Genomic DNA, 17221 nt, shown 5'->3' on the forward strand with positions numbered 1-17221 from the left:
AATTGTTTTTATTTTTTGAAAACAGTATCATCATCCTTTTCCATTAGCAACATGAAAAGCAAGTGAGGAAGTTATTTTACAGAGATAATTAAGCTGACGAGGTTTTTCTTCCTTGGGGGAAAAAAAATAAAGGTTTCATATTCTAAAAGTGTTTCTTTAGAGACGGTAACATTTAAATGTCTTTATGGAAATGTCAAGACACCCTTTACACTGCCAAAGAACCTAAATCGGACTGTTTGAAGAAAAAGGAATCTCTTCCCAAACAGAAGGCTTCTGTGAAAATGAGACTGCCACCCCCTGCTGGTAATTAATTCGGACAAACAAATTAGCTCAGGGCAGCCCAGGGTCTAGAAAAATTAAGCTAGTCCAAAGAATTATTTTAAAATAAAATCGAAGATCAGAAGGGTGGGGTCAGAGTAGCCCCTTCTGGGGCACTGATGTTTATCACCAGTGTTCCAATCTTTGTAGGACTTGATCCTGTATATTCAGCTCCAGTCACTTCCTTAGACTTGATAGAACAAAACAACCAACTGGATGTCGGGAGTGAGAAAGAGAGGTTAAGACGGCTGTCATGTCTAGAATGTGTGAGTAGATGATGCTGCCGTGAACACAACTACGACCAAAGGAATAACAGGTTTTAGAGGAAGTTGCCCAGTTGGATTTTGGACACGTTTAACTTGGGGCTCACGTAGCCAGGTCCACGTGGCAGTTGGGAAAATGAGCTTGAATAGCATAGAAAGAGCACTTTGGGAGCTAGATGCCTGGAAGTGATGTTGAAGTTTTCATCAAAGAAGAACATGGAGAGGAGAAAAAGAGACCAAGGTCGGATCTACGTGGATGGGCAGATGGACAGCAAGAAGCCCAATCGGGACTCGGAGCAGGGACGGAGGAAGGAGAGGGGGAAACCCCAAGGAGTGCGGTCATGGAAGCCAAGAGAGGACAGGAAGCCAGGGAGGGCTGGTTAACAGCGTCAAAGGCTCTAAGAGCAAGAATGACAACTGGATAGGAGATCCGGAGGTCACTGGAGACCCTCAAAACCCTGGCTCTCAATGGGGGCTGTACTGCCCTTTAGAGGCTGTTTTGGAAATTGGGGAGGAGGACGGATTGCTTATCATAACGACTGGAGGATTCTACTAGAATTTGGTGGGTGGGGGCCAGAGATCGTAAACACCTGGAAACATCTGGGATTCCCTTGCACAAGTGATGGCCTGGCACCCTCCACAACCTTGGACTGTTCCACTGACCATTCGTGTAGGCAAAACCCTGTTGACAACCTTCGAGGCCTAGAACCTAACTGCTTTACATGTACAACAGTTTTTAAGATATACTGAGTTTTCCTGGAACATATATACGTATATGTATTGATATACTGGGTAAATCAAGAGAAGATTGTACTAAGAGTTGTTCCCCAGTTTGGAATATCACTTCATAAGAGCAATAGCTCTTAAGTCACCAATAAAGCACACCTATATCAGCAAACAAAACAAAATAGAATAAAAATCGCCTCTTCGGGTAATTTTCTAAACACACTACCCAGAGTACCTTACCCTAACAGTTACTCATTACAATACTCAACTGGTTTCCATCACAACACTTATAAGGGTCTGAAATCATATTAACTTTGTTCTTTATCATTATTATTTCTCTTCCTCCACTAGAATATAAGCTTGAAGGCAGAGGCTACGACTGCAGAGTTCGCAGCTGTACCTGCAGTATTTGGTACAGAAAGCAGGCTTAAATGATAGCTCTTGAATTAGCACCCCAAATGCCACTGATTAAATCAATACACATTTAAGATATGCCTATGATGTGCCAGAAGCTTCCAGGTACTGTGATTACAAAACTAAACGGCAAGGTCTCCAACCACAAGGGGTTTATTGTCCGGTAGCACGTGAGTGGTGTCTGCTTCATAACAGGCCCTTTACCTGTGTTAACTTGTTTAACCCTCGTGACAACCCAAAATGATAATCATGGCTAGTCCCAATTTAAAGAGGAGGAATTAAGAGTCAGAGAGGTACATACTGGTCAGAATGGCCATCACTAGAAAGTCTACAAATAACAAACACTGGAGAGGATGTGGAGAAAAGAGAACCCTCCTACACTGTTGGTGGGAATATAAGTTGGTGCAGCCACTGTGGAAAACAGCATGGAGGTTCCTCAAAAAAACTGAAAATAGAGTTGCCATATGATCCAGCAATCCCACTCCTGGGCATATATCTGGACAAAACTGCAATTCAAAAAGATACACCCACCCCTATGTGTGTAGCAGCACTATTCACAACAGCCAAGACATGGAAGCAACCTAAATGTCCATCAACAGATGAATGGATAAAGAAGATGTGAAACATATATACCATGTAATACTACTCAGCCATAAAAAAGAATGAAATAATGCCATTTGCAGCAACATGGATGGACTTAGAGATTATCATACTAAGTGAAGTAAGTCAGACAGAGAAAGACAAATATAATATGATATCACTTATATGTGGAATCTAAAATATGACACAGGGGCTTCCCTGGTGGTGCAGTGGTTAAGAATCCGCCTGCCAATGCAGGGGACATGGCTTCGATCCCTGGTCCGGGAAGATCCCACATGCCGTGGAGCAACTAAGCCCATGAGCCACAACTACTGAGTCTGCACTCTAGAGCCCGTGAGCCACAACTACTGAGCCTGCGTGCCACAACTACTGAAGCCCTCACACCTAGAGACCGTGCTCCACAACAAAAGAAGCCACCCAATGAGAAGCCTGTGCACTGCAACGAAGAGTAGCCCCTACTCGCTACAAGTAGAGAAAGGCTGTGCGCAGCAATGAAGACTCAACGCAGCCAAAAATAAATTAAATAAATAAATTTAAAAATAAAATATGACACAAATGAACCTATCTATGAAACAGAAACAGACTCACATAGAGAGCAGACTTGTGGGTGCTAAGAGGGAGGGATGGATTTGGAGGTTGGGATTAGCAGATGCAAACTAGTATATATAGAATGGGTAGACAACAAGGTCCTACTGTACAGCACAGGGAACTCTACTCAATATCCTGTGATAAACCGTAATGGAAAAGAATACAGGGCTTCCCTGGTGGCGCAGTGGTTGAGAGTCCGCCTGCCGATGCAGCGGACACGGGTTCGTGCCCCGGTCCGGGAAGATCCCACATGCCGCGGAGCTGCTGGGCCCGTGAGCCATGGCCGCTGAGCCTGCGCGTCCGGAGCCTGTGCTCCGCAGCGGGAGAGGTCACAACAGTGAGAGGCCCGCGTACCGCAAAAAAAAAAAAAAAAAAAAGACAACGTGGGTACTTTAATCCTGAAATAGGTGCCCTGCCTCGAGTATACAGCAAAGGCGCTGAGCAACGTCACCCCAAAGGGCACCATTATCCCGAGTCACTGCTTCACACGGGCAGCGAAGACCACTTCCGGGAAAAACTCAAGTAGCCCCAGCCCTGAACTTTCACGATTAATTAGCCCCGCTTTCACCAGTGAGAAGTTCAAATACCTGAATTTTCCTATGTATGAAACAAAAGTCTCTTTACACTGGGCTTTTAAAAACCCTACTCTTCTCCGTTTCCTCAGCCTCATCTCCTGAGACTTACCTCTGTGCTGGATCCGGTTTCCTGCTTGGCAGTCAGATTTTGACTCACTGCCCTGTCTTTGATCCCAAACTGTTTTTTTTCTTTAACAACTGTCTGTTCTCTTCTCATTTCCTTAGCACACAGGTGGGTGAATTTAGGAGATGCTCAGTCACAGTGGGTGAGGTGAATTTGCTAGGAAAAGTGGAATCATAGGGCAAAATAACCTTTGCATGCATAAATACGGAAAGTGGTTCTTTTCTTTACAAATGTCTGATTTGTACAAATACAAAAAAAAAAAACGCCTGGAAAAATGTATTCCAAAATTGACAGTGGTTTTTGTTGGGCAATGAAACTGAGGGATTATTTTTTGTATTTTAAATATGCCAGTTCACTTTTTCTAATTTTCCACAATAGAAATATGTTATTTACTTGTGTAACACAAAGGGATAATATAGATACTTTATGGGTATTTTATGTGTAGTATCACAACTCCAAACCAGGTTGCTGATGACCAAGGGAAATGATAACTGTACTCGGTGTCTAACACTTGATGGGACAATAGGAGAACCGGTCAGATTAGGAAAAGTCTGACTTTATTAAGGGTTTTTTTTTTTTTAAGTGGAGATGAGGGCATTCCCATAGTGTATAGAGGGAAAAATCCAGTCTCCTTAGAAGAGGACACTTTTTGAGACACGAGGGCTAGCCATCATGACAATATATAAATGGTGACTATAGAAATACACTAAATGTACGGTAGAAAAGCAAACAACCACTACTCTGAGTTAGTCCTTACAAATAGTTAGCATTCTCCTGAACAAATGCAAGGATGTACTGTAGATGACACAGCTGAATTGGGACTATGCTCATGAAGGACCTCAGAAGTCCAGAGAACCCAGCAGTGAACCCACTTAAACAGATGCTCTTGCATATCTAAAGGCGTTTTAACCTTAAAATTGCCCATCATCTTGGGAATGATTGTAACTGTGTAGACCTAAACATTTCTAGAAGTTTCCTCTTGGCTCTGCCTTTAGAACTAGGTCACAAACTAGTCACACGAAAAAATCAATCTCTTCATAATTTTTTAGCCTTGTCTTATGAATGTCGTTTTTGGCCATTCAGGATGCTTTTGGCCACTAGAGGGTGGATTCTACCTATGATCTATATCAGCTAAAGGGAAAAAAATGTTACTCGGGAGCTTAACGAAAAGGGAAATGTGTTTTACAAAAGGGAAATATATGGCACGAGAGGATGCAAACACTTAAAGAAGAAATATTGTTTCCTTTAACAAGAAAGCTTAACATTCATCTATTTCTTTATAGTTTACAAATTCACCGATGTGCTCTATAAACATACAGCAGCTATGGTTAAAATTATCTGTGATAAAGTAGCCTATTTTTCTCACTGACTCGCTATAAAAATTATTTTTAAAAATGTAAATGCTTATAACACCATGGCGAAAGCACTAGGATTCAAGATTAAGTGTAACGACAAGATAGTATTTTCAACTTGATTTTAAAGATTATTGTGGTATGTGTGTTTAGTTATAAACAGTAAGTAACTTTTTTCTTTTTTTTTTTTTTTTTGCGGTACGCAGGCCTCTCACTGTTGTGGCCTCTCCCGTTGCAGAGCACAGGCTCCGGAAGCGCAGGCTCAGTGGCCATGGCTCACGGGCCCAGCCGCTCCGCGGCATGTGGGATCTTCCCGGACCGGGGCACGAACCCATGTCCCCTGCATTGGCAGGCGGACTCTCAACCACTGCGCCACCAGAGAAGTCCTATAAACAGTAAGTAAATTATTTTAATGGCATAATCTTATAACCTCATTGATTATCTAGGATGTTTATAAACACATGTAAAAATGACTTGGCTTGTAGTTGAGATGAGGTAGAGGATGAGGAGATCTGGAAAAGAAAAAGTAGGTATAAAGCCCTCACATTCTAGGGCTTCCCTGGTGGCGTAGTGGTTGAGAGTCCACCTGCCGATGCAGGGGACGCGGGTTCGTGCCCTGGTCCGGGAAGATCCCACATGCCGCGGAGTGGCTGGGCCCGTGAGCCATGGCCGCTGAGCCTGCGCGTCCGGAGCCTGTGCTCCTCAACAGGAGAGGCCACAGCAGTGAGAGACCCACGTACCGTAAAAGCCCTCACATTCTAGAGGTTTTTAGTATGAAACAAACACACCAAGATGGACACGGGGCCCAGCACAGGCAACGGATGGGTGACAGGGCAAAATCAGAGTAGGGTTCTAATAGGCACCTTGGAAAGGAAATAAAACCTAGATGACTATTTTCACACAAGTATGTATGTTAACAAAGAGGAATTTTAAAAGGTTAAAGTACAGGGAAGTTTTTAAAATGTTTTATTCCTTCTAATTTATTTCACAAACTATGGTTAAATTTGATTTTAATTTGCCACTCACCCAGTGATCACAACATATTCTTTTGCGCTGTTTGCCCTCATGAGGGCGTGTGTCTGTGTTCATCACACTAGACGGGTGGTCCACACACTGTGGTCCCCAGACCAGCAGCATCTGCATCACCTGGGAACTTGTTAGAAATGCACGTTCGCAGGCCACACCCAAGGCCTACTGAACCAGAAACTCTGCAGGTGGAGTCCAGAGCTCTGAGATTCAATAAGCCCTCTACCTGATTCTGATCAGCACACTCAAGTTTGAGAACACCTGAGTTATAGAATAGCAATGCACACAACATCTCCCACCAACTTCTGATCCTCAAAAATGCAAGGAAATGGTAGGAGTTACGTATGGCAAGGGCTAGACATGGCATATGGTAATGCTCGGTAACAGCCATGGCCTCCCCTCAGCATATCAGTAAACCAACCATAAAACACACAGTCAGAACGTGCACCAGTCACAGGCATAGAAATAAACCAAGAGTGAAACGTGCAGTCAAATAACCTGCCAGCCACAGACACGGAGACTAAACAAAATTACACTCCTCTTGGGATTTGCTTCAGGGAAGAAAGCGATGCAGAGAAATCCCAAACCAACAGCAGATGGCAAATTTGAAAAGGAAGGCTAAAATGAGGGTCGGTAATAAGGGCATAGAGGTGGCAAGCATTTATAATTTCTCGCTGTGTGACTGGGAGTCACATATACTTGTTCAGAGGAGGAGAGATAAGTCTAAATTCAGATTAGTGAGCACAATTTTTCCCCACATCCTCTTATGCAGCTTCCTTGACCCATGGGAACAACACTTCAGCTGAAAAGAACACTATCAGAAAATGGCAGACAGAACTCAGAGAAACAGAGTAGAATGATGGTGGCCAGGGGCTGGGGGTGGGGAAAACGGGGAGATGTTGGTCAAAGGTACCAAACTTCCTGTTATAAGATGAATACATTCTGAGGACCTAATGTACAGCATGGCGATTATAGTTAATTATACACTGTATTATATACCTCAAAGTTGCTAAGCGTGTAGACCTTAAAATTTCTCACCACAAAAAAGAAACAGTAATTAGGAAGGTGTACTAACACTCTGGAGGTGATCAGTCTGCAATATACACATGTATCAAATCAACACTCTGTACATCTTAAACTTAAACAAGTTATATGTCAATTAAATTTCAGTCAAGCTGAAAACAATTTTTAATTTAAAAATTTTAAGAAAATGGCAATCTACAAAGATTTTTATGAACCAAAAATTGGGAACCATGATCTGACAAAGTTGTGCTGTTTCTAGTGATCACATGCAGTCTCATGGAGACACAGTTTGGTACCAAAGTGTTTGTGTGATGGAAAACAAAACTTGTGATTGGCATTTTTCCAGAAAATTCTGGTGCATGGACTCTGCAATGCAGACCGTAGATGTTTTTCCCCAGGTATGTTTACTCTCACCCTCATATCACTGGGGACATTCAAAGAGACAATGCAACAGTGCAATCTTCTAACTCTCTATTATTAGTCATGGCTATTCTCAAGTAAACATGCTGAATCTTAAAGATAGTTAAACAATATGGAAATGCGTCATAGTCATTCAAGAGTATTTTTAGAAGCACACACCTCCCACTTGGCCACCATCCCCAAGGGCTGTAAACTCCTAAGGGCCCAAGCTGACTCTTAGAGTTAGGACTTTAACTAAAGAACTTCATGGAGAAAATTAACCACCAGGACTGTACCTCGAGGCAACCAGATTACAAAGAAAATTTCAAAATATAAGTAAGTTGGAGTCAGAACTCAGTAATTTTAGTAAATCGTCAATTCTATTCCTATTGCCTCTACCGAATGAATATTAAGGATGCCTAATAGTAATAAGGCATTTATTCATTTAGGAGGTCATAAAGCAGTGGAACGTCAAAGTTCTGGACATCAGAGCTATCTCAGGCAGAGAACGAAAAAACAAAAGTCAAATATGAAGAGGAAAGGTTATTACACGTGCCTATTTGACGATTTTTTTTACAGCTAGCAAATTCAATTTTAGTTTTTAAAACTCTATCTACCACCTGCATATACTTTGGAACCCAGACTGTGTGTTCTGAACCCTGGCATGTTTCTAGACTGCCTCCCCTTCAGAAATACATAAATATTTGAGACTATTACTATAAAAAGAATAAAGTCAAGAGGCAAAACAGTCCCAAGACAGTGTTACTTTTAAAAATTATTTGAGGGCTTCCCTGGTGGCGCAGTGGTTGAGAGTCCGCCTGCCGATGCAGGGGACGCGGGTTCGTGCCCCGGTCCGGGAGGATCCCACATGCCGCGGAGCGGCTGGACCCGTGAGCCATGGCCACTGAGCCTGCGCGTCCGGAGCCTGTGCTCCGCAACGGGAGAGGCCACAACAGTGAGAGGCCCACGTACCGCAAAAAAAAAAAAAAAAAAAAAAAAAAAAAAAATTATTTGAGATTATCTGCACCTCTGTTCCTCTTTGAAGCAAACGTAAAATTTTGTGATTTTTTTTTCTATTGGGAAATTTGATATTTTCAAACATATAAAAGCTCGGTGGAAGAGCAGTTTCCTTAATTAGGCGCATCCAGCAGACATCAGCTCAAGTGAAATCCTAAGTCTCAGTTACAGGCAGCCCTCAGCATCCACTGTGAAGCCGCTGAATCTGCAGTGAAACGAGACCAGAAGCGGCTCACCTACCTGCGAGCAGTTCGATTTCTTTGGAAGTCAAAGTCGTGCTGCCCTGTGCTGGGAAGTCAGAAACTATTGCTCAAAAGTCACTCGGACCACAATCAAGGCCACTCCTCAAGCATGGCTTTGAGGTGTCCTCTAGGAGCCCTGAAATGCGGTCCTACTCAATTCTAAGCCCAAAGCCCTTTCCCTCACACCTGGTATGAGAGGCAAGGTGTGCCTAATTTTAATTCTCAATTTCCAAATTCCCAGACATTCTCAGCAAGCCAAAAAATGTTAGCAATCGGATCATAATAACTTCCAACCACAACGCAAGAGTCAGTGGCTCAGTTACAAAACAGTTTTAAACAAGTTCCCATCTGACTTCCATGGCCATGGGCTTGATAAGAATTTCCTGAAATTATGTGCTGGCAGTGATTCAAACAGAGCCATCCTCAGAAATGCACTGGTTAGTGACGTAAGCTGTTACCAGCTGCCACTTCTGACTTCCATTCCAGGTAAGAAGATGTAAAGTGATTTCCGCCGTCCTCGCTGACCCTGCCAGTTCCTACCGCCGGGAGGTAAATCTCATACCTTTTCAACAAGACTTCAGCCAAGAATGCATTCTGAATGATTTGAATCTGAAGTGCTGCTGTGGGGGCAGAAATCCCTCCTAATTAAAGGCCAGTTCATTAACACTTTCATCCATATGGATTAGGCATTTACAGCGAGGTTAAATAGACTGTGGATCGATTTTTAATGTCAAGAATCTCATCAAAATTCCTTATGCAGCACCAGCAAGTGCCCTTCACTCATTACCACTGTCCTTCCCGCCCTCGTATTAATCCCTCAGGCCACTAGCCTAAATTAGAAGGCAAATATCACAAAGTCTCCCTGAACACGCCCCGAAATTAGAATCAAAACAAAATGGTGATGAAGAATGGCCACGGGGGTAATTGTGAACACCACGAGGACAGGTCCCTTAGTGTCTGGCCGTCTGGGCAAGCCTGACTCAGCTCCTCGCTCCTGGGCAATGTACCCCCCGCCACCCCCCGGCCAGTCCTGCCCTCCCAGGAACTTCCATGGCTCAGCCTTGCCCAGAGACCCTCCCAGTCCCAGCGGCCTCCTCTAACCTCTTCTGCTGCTGCCTCTAGCCCCCGCCTCAGTGCAAGAATTCCCTAACACTCTCACCAATCCTTCCCCTTTCGGTTTATACTCTCGCCCCATCTATCTTAATAGTTGACTTTCTCTAGCACCCACACACCAGGAACTCCATCCTTACCTCCCTGGTGTCATGCTCAGGACCCAATGCCGGTCGCAAATAACAACTGTTTACTGGCACATCCACTTGGTTGGCCTGCCATTCCCAAAGGCCTTCTGCACATTTCCCTGCTTCTCTGAGTTACCCAAGTTAAAGCCTCAGCAATACCTTTGACTCTACGCTCACCTCTGGTCCCTGAAGTCACATGACAACCAAACTCAGATGATTCCACTCCTCAGACAGATTTCAGGTCCGTCCTTCCAATTCCCACCGCCGTTAAGTTCAAGACCTCACTTCCACTTGCCTGAGCTTTCTGACTGATCTCCTGTCTCATCATCTTTTCTTGACTGTAATATCTAATTCTATCAAAATAATCTTTCTGAAAGTCACCCAATCGTTCTTGAAATCACCCAATTCCGTCAAAATAATCTTTCAAAAACACAGATCCGTTCACATACACTGCTGATGCAAAATGTTTCCAAGTCTTCATTTTCTGACTCCTTAGCACCTAGATTCACCCCAATCTGCCCCAATCAGCATTTTCAGCCTTACTGCCCATCACTGCATCCAGTGGATCTTATCCTGCAGCCAACTGGATCTCTGAACTTCCCCCCACCCCACCTAGGACTTTTGTTCCATAGCAACCTTCCCCCATGTATAAATCCAAACATTTCAGTTTCCAATTCACTGGAAATTCTGACTGAACTATTGTTAATATGAAAATTCAATCAGTATTTTGAACACTCAGTATTTTGAGCATTTTAATCAGTTAAGTCCTGCCAATGCCCTCAAACCAAAGGCCACCAGGGACAAAACTGTAGTTGATGCAGTTGGGTTTCTTACTCATTGCAGCAAGGGGAATCTCGGGGTGTCTCAGTCAGAGGGTGTTAGACGGGGCTTATTACAGGATTTGAACTCTGGCTGGGTGATTTGGGAAGGAGTCACTCTGCATGCTGTCAGGAAGCAGGAGCAATTCTACGCTTGAGTATTGCAATGAGTCTTGTCTATGGGTGGGAGTAGGCTAGAGCAAGGCTAAAGCTATAACTGGCGAACAAGCAGCTGGCCCTCATTTGATTTGCAATCAAAGGGGATGTTTGGTATTTTGTGGGTTGCATGGTGACCTTGTTTTTATCTGTACTTAGACAAAATTATGACACGATCTTGTTTGTCTCACTTTATCATGGCCTATGAGTGACCGTGTCTGAGGTCGGTGTTCAGTGTGGGTGTTTACGTCTTTATGTGCAACAGGAAACACCACGGCCCAGCTGTGGTCACCAGCTCTTAACAACTCCAAGGCCTGCTTGCAAGTGTCCAACAAGCCCCCAGATGTCAGGGGCTGCTCTTCTCTTTCTCAGTTCTTAGTGTCATCATGACGTCAAGAGATTTAAACGTTTTCTTAGGCGAAGTACAGATTATGAAGAGCTGCTACTGCCGCAGCGAGGTAGACCGGATTGTAACTGGGTTCCCAATGGGGAGGGCAGTTATCGTATTTCAAAATATAACAGAGGAAGGGCATGATAACAGGGTTAGGATGTGGAGAAAGGAGGCAGTATATTCTATAAAAGCAATGATACTCAAGAATAATATGATGTACAGATCGGGACCCTCCTAGAGCATGTTCGACACAAGAACTTCATCTTAGCAAACCTGGTAAGGTTTCCTAGTTAATAAAACACGAAAATTATCCACTGTACTTATCCAGGAAGCTAAATGCAATTAGGTTTTCATTATCAAGCTAAATGTTTTCATACCATCGTAGGTGTACCTTTTCCTTTACTGCTGTTAACTTGCTATTTAAATCCTGACCATTAAGTCTTATCTTAGATTCTGTTTCCAGCAGACACTATCAGAGTGCTGATGTTGCTAAGTCTGAGTCTAACAGAAGGAAGCAATGCCAACTGTGTCTTTTAGGTCATCCCGACCAGAAATGCAGCCATAGGGAAGAATGTCAAAAATAGAAAAAACAGTACCTGAGATTCTTATAGATAGAATGTCCTTTACAAAAATTCATTTGGAAAATGTCTAAACATCCTTTCTTTTAATCCTCTAATGCCTTATACTATAAACTCCTTAAATAGTAACTTAAGGCACACTCTGTAATGGCAAGGTTCATTCAATTCAACAAACAAGGTTGGAGTAATAACTCAAGTGTATCAGGCAGGGGCCAAGACCAGTGAACTCAGGCAAACCACTTCCCTTCTTACCAGAGATTCCTTCCAGGACTGGTCAGCACCCAAATGGCATCTCCAGATGCCACCACTTCTTCGAGAACACATGAGACATCATCTTCTCCTTTCAGGGGCAACAGCAGGTCCCAGGCGACTCCAGGCCCTGTGGCCCTGCTTCCCACAGTGTTTGTTGGACTCCAAGTTCTCTCTTTCTCCAGTCCTTAGGAGATTTTAATTTGTAATTTTTTTAGAGTACATGTGGCCTATCACTTAACACTGTCACTGAAAGACAACATTTCAGTGCTTACTCACTGCTGACATTTTATTATCTAATACTAAAATCCCATCAGAACTCCCTAGCGTGATAAGCTCAAAATGAGGTTTGAAAATAAAGCACCTGGCAAATCTGATTTGCTGCCATCAAATGGCATTTTGTCAGATGGGAGCTAATTATCAACCTGACATGATTTCAATCTGCTGCCACTTTATGCAATGGGGCCTGCTTGCTCTCAACAAAGAGGATCAGGCCTGCCACTCTGGAGCAAGACACCCAATTTCACCTACACTCATGAGATTCTTCTATTATGCAAACTAGTGGTAAAGCAATTACAAGCTCTGAAAGATTAAGACTAGAAATTTCGCATTCAGAGAATTGTCATTTTCACCTCTTAGAATGTAAATTCTTGCCAGATGTTAGGATGCCTTTTTTGTTTCACACAATGTCACCTAATGATCTGAGGAAGCAACCCCTCTAAAAGCAATTTTATCTCCCAAGTTCGAAGAGAGAGCTTTGACAGAGCTTCGGGGCTCTACCCCGGGGGACTGCCTACTAAATGCAGGCATCCAGGAACGGAACACACATTTCTTCAGGCTTTTCAAGGCCTCTTAGAGGCTGGGCATTGGCTTTACCAAGCTAAATGCTCCACATGGACACGAATGAAGGTTGAGCAGAGAACAGCAGAGGGGAAGGAGGAACTTCAACAGGAGACACGTCACCCTTTTGGCTTAAGGAAAAGTGTTGGAATCTCCATGGATAGAAAGAAACAGTCACGCTTACTACTCCATGAGAGGAAATGTACTGCGTGTCTCTCATCTAACGCTCTTACACATGACAGAAGATCATGGTCAGCAAGAGGACGTGGTCAGTACCTTGTCCCAGGTCTAGTCTGTGACCTCAACTGCAGCTGAACTCACGAGCATCTAAGACATTATTAGTGAAAGTAAACACCGAGGCCCAGAAATGCCCTGTAAATTCCTACAGTGACAGTCAACGAGTGGGGATCTCATGGGTCCTTTCTCCCACCCTCAGCTACTGCTCCCTGGGTGGACAGAGAGACACTAGGCAGCATATTTTCCACTTAGGACCATGTAAGCATCTGCACACATGTTGACAGACTCTACTTGGTATTACTAAAAAGCCACGTGTATCTTTAAATAACCACAACCCATTTCAAGTTCTCAAAATACACCAACTAAATATAAGGGCAAGTTTAATATGTTTAAGAGCGGAAGTCAGAGAAGAAGGGGAAGAGGAACAAAGCCGCCTCCCGGTCCTGTGACATGTGATTCTTCCCTTTGGGCTCCCTGAGGGAACCAGGACTCCCAGGAGACATGTGCGGAGGATGCTCTGAGGTTCTGCTGCAGATGGCGGCCAAGGGCATGATTATTACCCTGTGTGTTATGACATCCAGAGCAGGGCGTTGGGAGTGGCGTGCCCATGAGTCATGACGTGAGGAAGACCGTTCTCCCGGGACAAGGGCAGCTTATTTCACCTGCAAACACAAAGTGGTCTTGGGGCCCCACTTTCCCAACAGGCAAGGGCACCACACTGCCGGGCTCCCCCTCAGCTCCCTGAGGCCACGGCACGTGCCTGCAAGGCACATGGAAGAACACTGGCCCCCAAGGGGGCAGCGGCTCCCATCTTCACACTGACAGGGGAGGACGCGTGTCCATGCAGAAAAGTGTCCTCGTGTCACGTGTAGGGTTGAAGAAACTCCTTCCCCACGAGGTTTATGCAAACCCCCCAAATGTTACTGGGATAGTTAATTTCACGCGTCAACTTGGCTAAGCCACAGGACCTGCACGTTTGGTCAAACGCCAGTCTAGATGTTGCAGTGAAGGTCGTTTTCAGGTGAGATTAGCAGTTGCATCAGTAGGCTTTGATTAAATCCACTACCCTCCGGAATGTGGGTGGGCCTCATCCAATCGGTTGAAGGTCTTAAGACCAAAGACTGAGGTTTCCCGAGGAAGGAGGAATTCGGGCTCAAAACTCTAATGTAGACTCCTTGCCTGAGTTGCCAGCCTGCCAGCTTGCACTACATTTTGAACTTGCCAGTCCTCACAACTGCCTGAGTCAATTCCTTAAAATCGAGCAAGTTCTCTCCCTCCCTCTCCGTCTCTCTCTCCCTCTCTCTTTCTCGAGAATCCTGCTAATGCAATTACCAGGCAGATTCAACAGCCCCATCCCCTCTGTATTTCAGAACAGAAAGGAAAGGGGCACTTGGAAAAATATCAATCCCATGATCATTTACAAAACCAGAGAATTGAAACGTCTACATGAAAGAGGTTTTTCAATACCCTTCAAATGCTTAGTTGCTTTTCCCACTCACCCCTTTAGGTGCCTCATGAGTATGAGATGTGCCCCTTGAGAGTTCCAGACCAGGCACAGGACAGTGGAACCAGGGCACCTGGGTTGGAATCTGGACTCAGCCTGAGTGGGTGTGTGGCCGCCAACACGTGGCTGAAACAGCAATGAGGCATTTCATACCTCGGGGAGACGCGGCTCAACAATATCCACCTGGCAGAAGGGCACTAAAAGGACCAGAGACGTGAAGCACTCAGCTCAGAACCTAGAAAGATGAAGCTCCCTAAACAGTAGCTTATTGTTACACAGAAGTTACTAACAGAACACACTTCCTCCTACCCCTCAACGGGGAGAGAGACACACACAAGGATAATTAATATAATGTTTTAAAGACCAGGAAAGGGATATTGTTATTGATTGTGGGAACTCGGAGGAAGGAAAGCTGATTCAGCCCCAGAAGGGGAAGTTTGCAGGTGAGATGGGGTGACAGGGCAGCTGGCACCCCGGGTGGAGGGCACTGCCTGGGCAGAACCAGGAGTTAAGCAAACCAGGGGACTGGCCAGCCATACTGATGCGCCAGAGGCGGGGACAGGGGGGATCACTGAGCTGAGAAACGTTCTAAAGAGCCAGCTCCTGCAAGGATGCAGACGCGGGGAGGATAGAAACCAGAGGAAAGGAGGAGCTGCCCCGTGTGCGTTTTTTCAGACCACACCAGGAGGCTGTGCGGACACAAACTTTAACCAGGAACCACTCTGACTTCTGAGCGTCAAAACTTTCACAATAAACAATCAGCGATACCAATACAGAAGAACATTTGGAAAGTAAATGATGGAACTTTTGAACATTTACACAGGAAGTCACAGGTCCTCTAACATGGACTGTGCCCCGAGTAAGAATTTTAAAAGGTGATAAAATTCTGAATTTACTGCATTCTGCTTTGCATGCCCATTAAAATGAAAAACGTTCCGTTAACCTCAGAACCCAGTAATAAAAGATACGTAATACAGTAAAAGCTCTGGAGTGACCTGTAGTCAATTGTCCAAAATAATTTAGCTGTTATAAGATTGAGCCTGTTTTAAATTTTCTTCGTTTTGCTTACTTGTATTTTCTTCTTTTTCTACAATGACTGTGAAATGCTCATGAAAAGGGGAAAGGGTGCTTTTCAAAGCCTGCCTAGGGGAAGTCTAAAAAGAAAGGGTGTCATACATGAGTGGGGTTCACTTAGACAGGTAAGCCCATACAGCGGGCCACCCTGTGCTCAGATGCAAAAGTTGAAAGGCTTTGAGATTGGGGAAAGAAAGGACTTCCGGTCCATGCGTCGTACCCACCTGGGTCACAGAGGCATTTATAGCTGGTGCCCACGCTGCGGCACGTGCCATGGGCGCAGGGGCTGAGCGCACAGAAGTCCACGAGCTGCGCGCAGGCTGGGCCCGTGAAGCCCGCGCTGCAGCTGCAGCCGAAGTGCAGCCCCTCGGCGTAGCAGGTCCCGTTGTTCTGGCAGGGCCCCGAGGCGCAGGGGTCCACCTTCTCCTCGCAGGCAGCGCCCAGGTAGCCTGTGGGAAGATGCAGAAGCGGGGAGGGGTAAAAAAATTAAACCGCATTACACTTAATAACCAAGAAACTGGAGCTGCTGTTCTTAACTCTTCTCCACTGTGAATTGATTAATGCACAACCCAACAAGGTGGGTTTACTTAGCTTTGGTAACCGGGGGTTACATGATGAAGCCCTGTGCTTCCATTTTGGTTGAAATATAACACATATGATTGCTTAGATGTACAGGGACATACATATATTTATATGTATACATGTGCATGTGTGTATGTATAGACTAGAAAGATGCCAAAAATAAATTAGTGGTGATTCAGGAAGGTGGGATTGGGGTCAGTGGAGGGATTTCACCTCTTATTTAATACACATTGCTGGGGGAATTTATTCCTTATTTTGTTTTAATAGATAAAGACATAATCCTGAATTTAAAAATGAAAACCCATATAAAATAGTGAACAATGACAAAATCTTTCTCCCATCTTTCTCCCTTTGTCCCTCACTCCCTTCTCTAGAAGCACCCACTGTTAGCAGTTTCTTTAATACATGCTTTTCAAAAATGTGGTTATTGTAATGAAAAACGAACTGTGGTGTAGTCATGCAATGCAATACTTCTGGCAACAAAAAGGAATTAAGTTCTGACATGTGCTCCAACGTGGATGAACCTAAAAAACATATGCTAAGCGAAAGAAGCCAAATACAAAAGACCATACATTGTATAATTCCATTTATAAGGAATGTCCAGGAAAAGTAAATCTATAGATATAGAGAATAGATAAGTAGATGCCTGGGGCTGACGTGGAAAGAGAAATTGACCAAAAATGGGCATGAAGGGTCTGCTAGGGTTGACGTAATGTCCTAATATTGGATTGTGAATTGTGGTGACGGCTGCACAACGCTGTATATTTACTAAAAAGCACCGAATTGTACTCTTAAAATGCATGGAATTTATGATATGTAAATGGTACCTCAATGAGGGTTTAATTTTTAAAAATTTTAAATGTGCTTCTTGTGCAGCTGATTTTATT

General features: G+C 44.2%; 1 protein-coding gene across 2 annotated transcripts in view; it reads right to left on the reverse strand.

The window, feature by feature from the left end:
* DNER (delta/notch like EGF repeat containing) overlaps window positions 1–17221 on the reverse strand; it is a 326228-nt gene that overhangs the window by 53950 nt on the left and 255057 nt on the right. For both annotated transcript variants that reach the window (XM_004262614.4, XM_033426041.2), the window contains exon 8: window positions 15977–16201. In XM_004262614.4, the coding sequence (XP_004262662.2) occupies window positions 15977–16201 (225 nt within the window). The remainder of the gene's footprint in view (window positions 1–15976; window positions 16202–17221) is intronic.

This window comes from Orcinus orca, chromosome 7 (assembly GCF_937001465.1).
Source record: "Orcinus orca chromosome 7, mOrcOrc1.1, whole genome shotgun sequence".
In the NCBI taxonomy this organism is placed as follows: Eukaryota; Metazoa; Chordata; class Mammalia; order Artiodactyla; family Delphinidae; genus Orcinus; species Orcinus orca.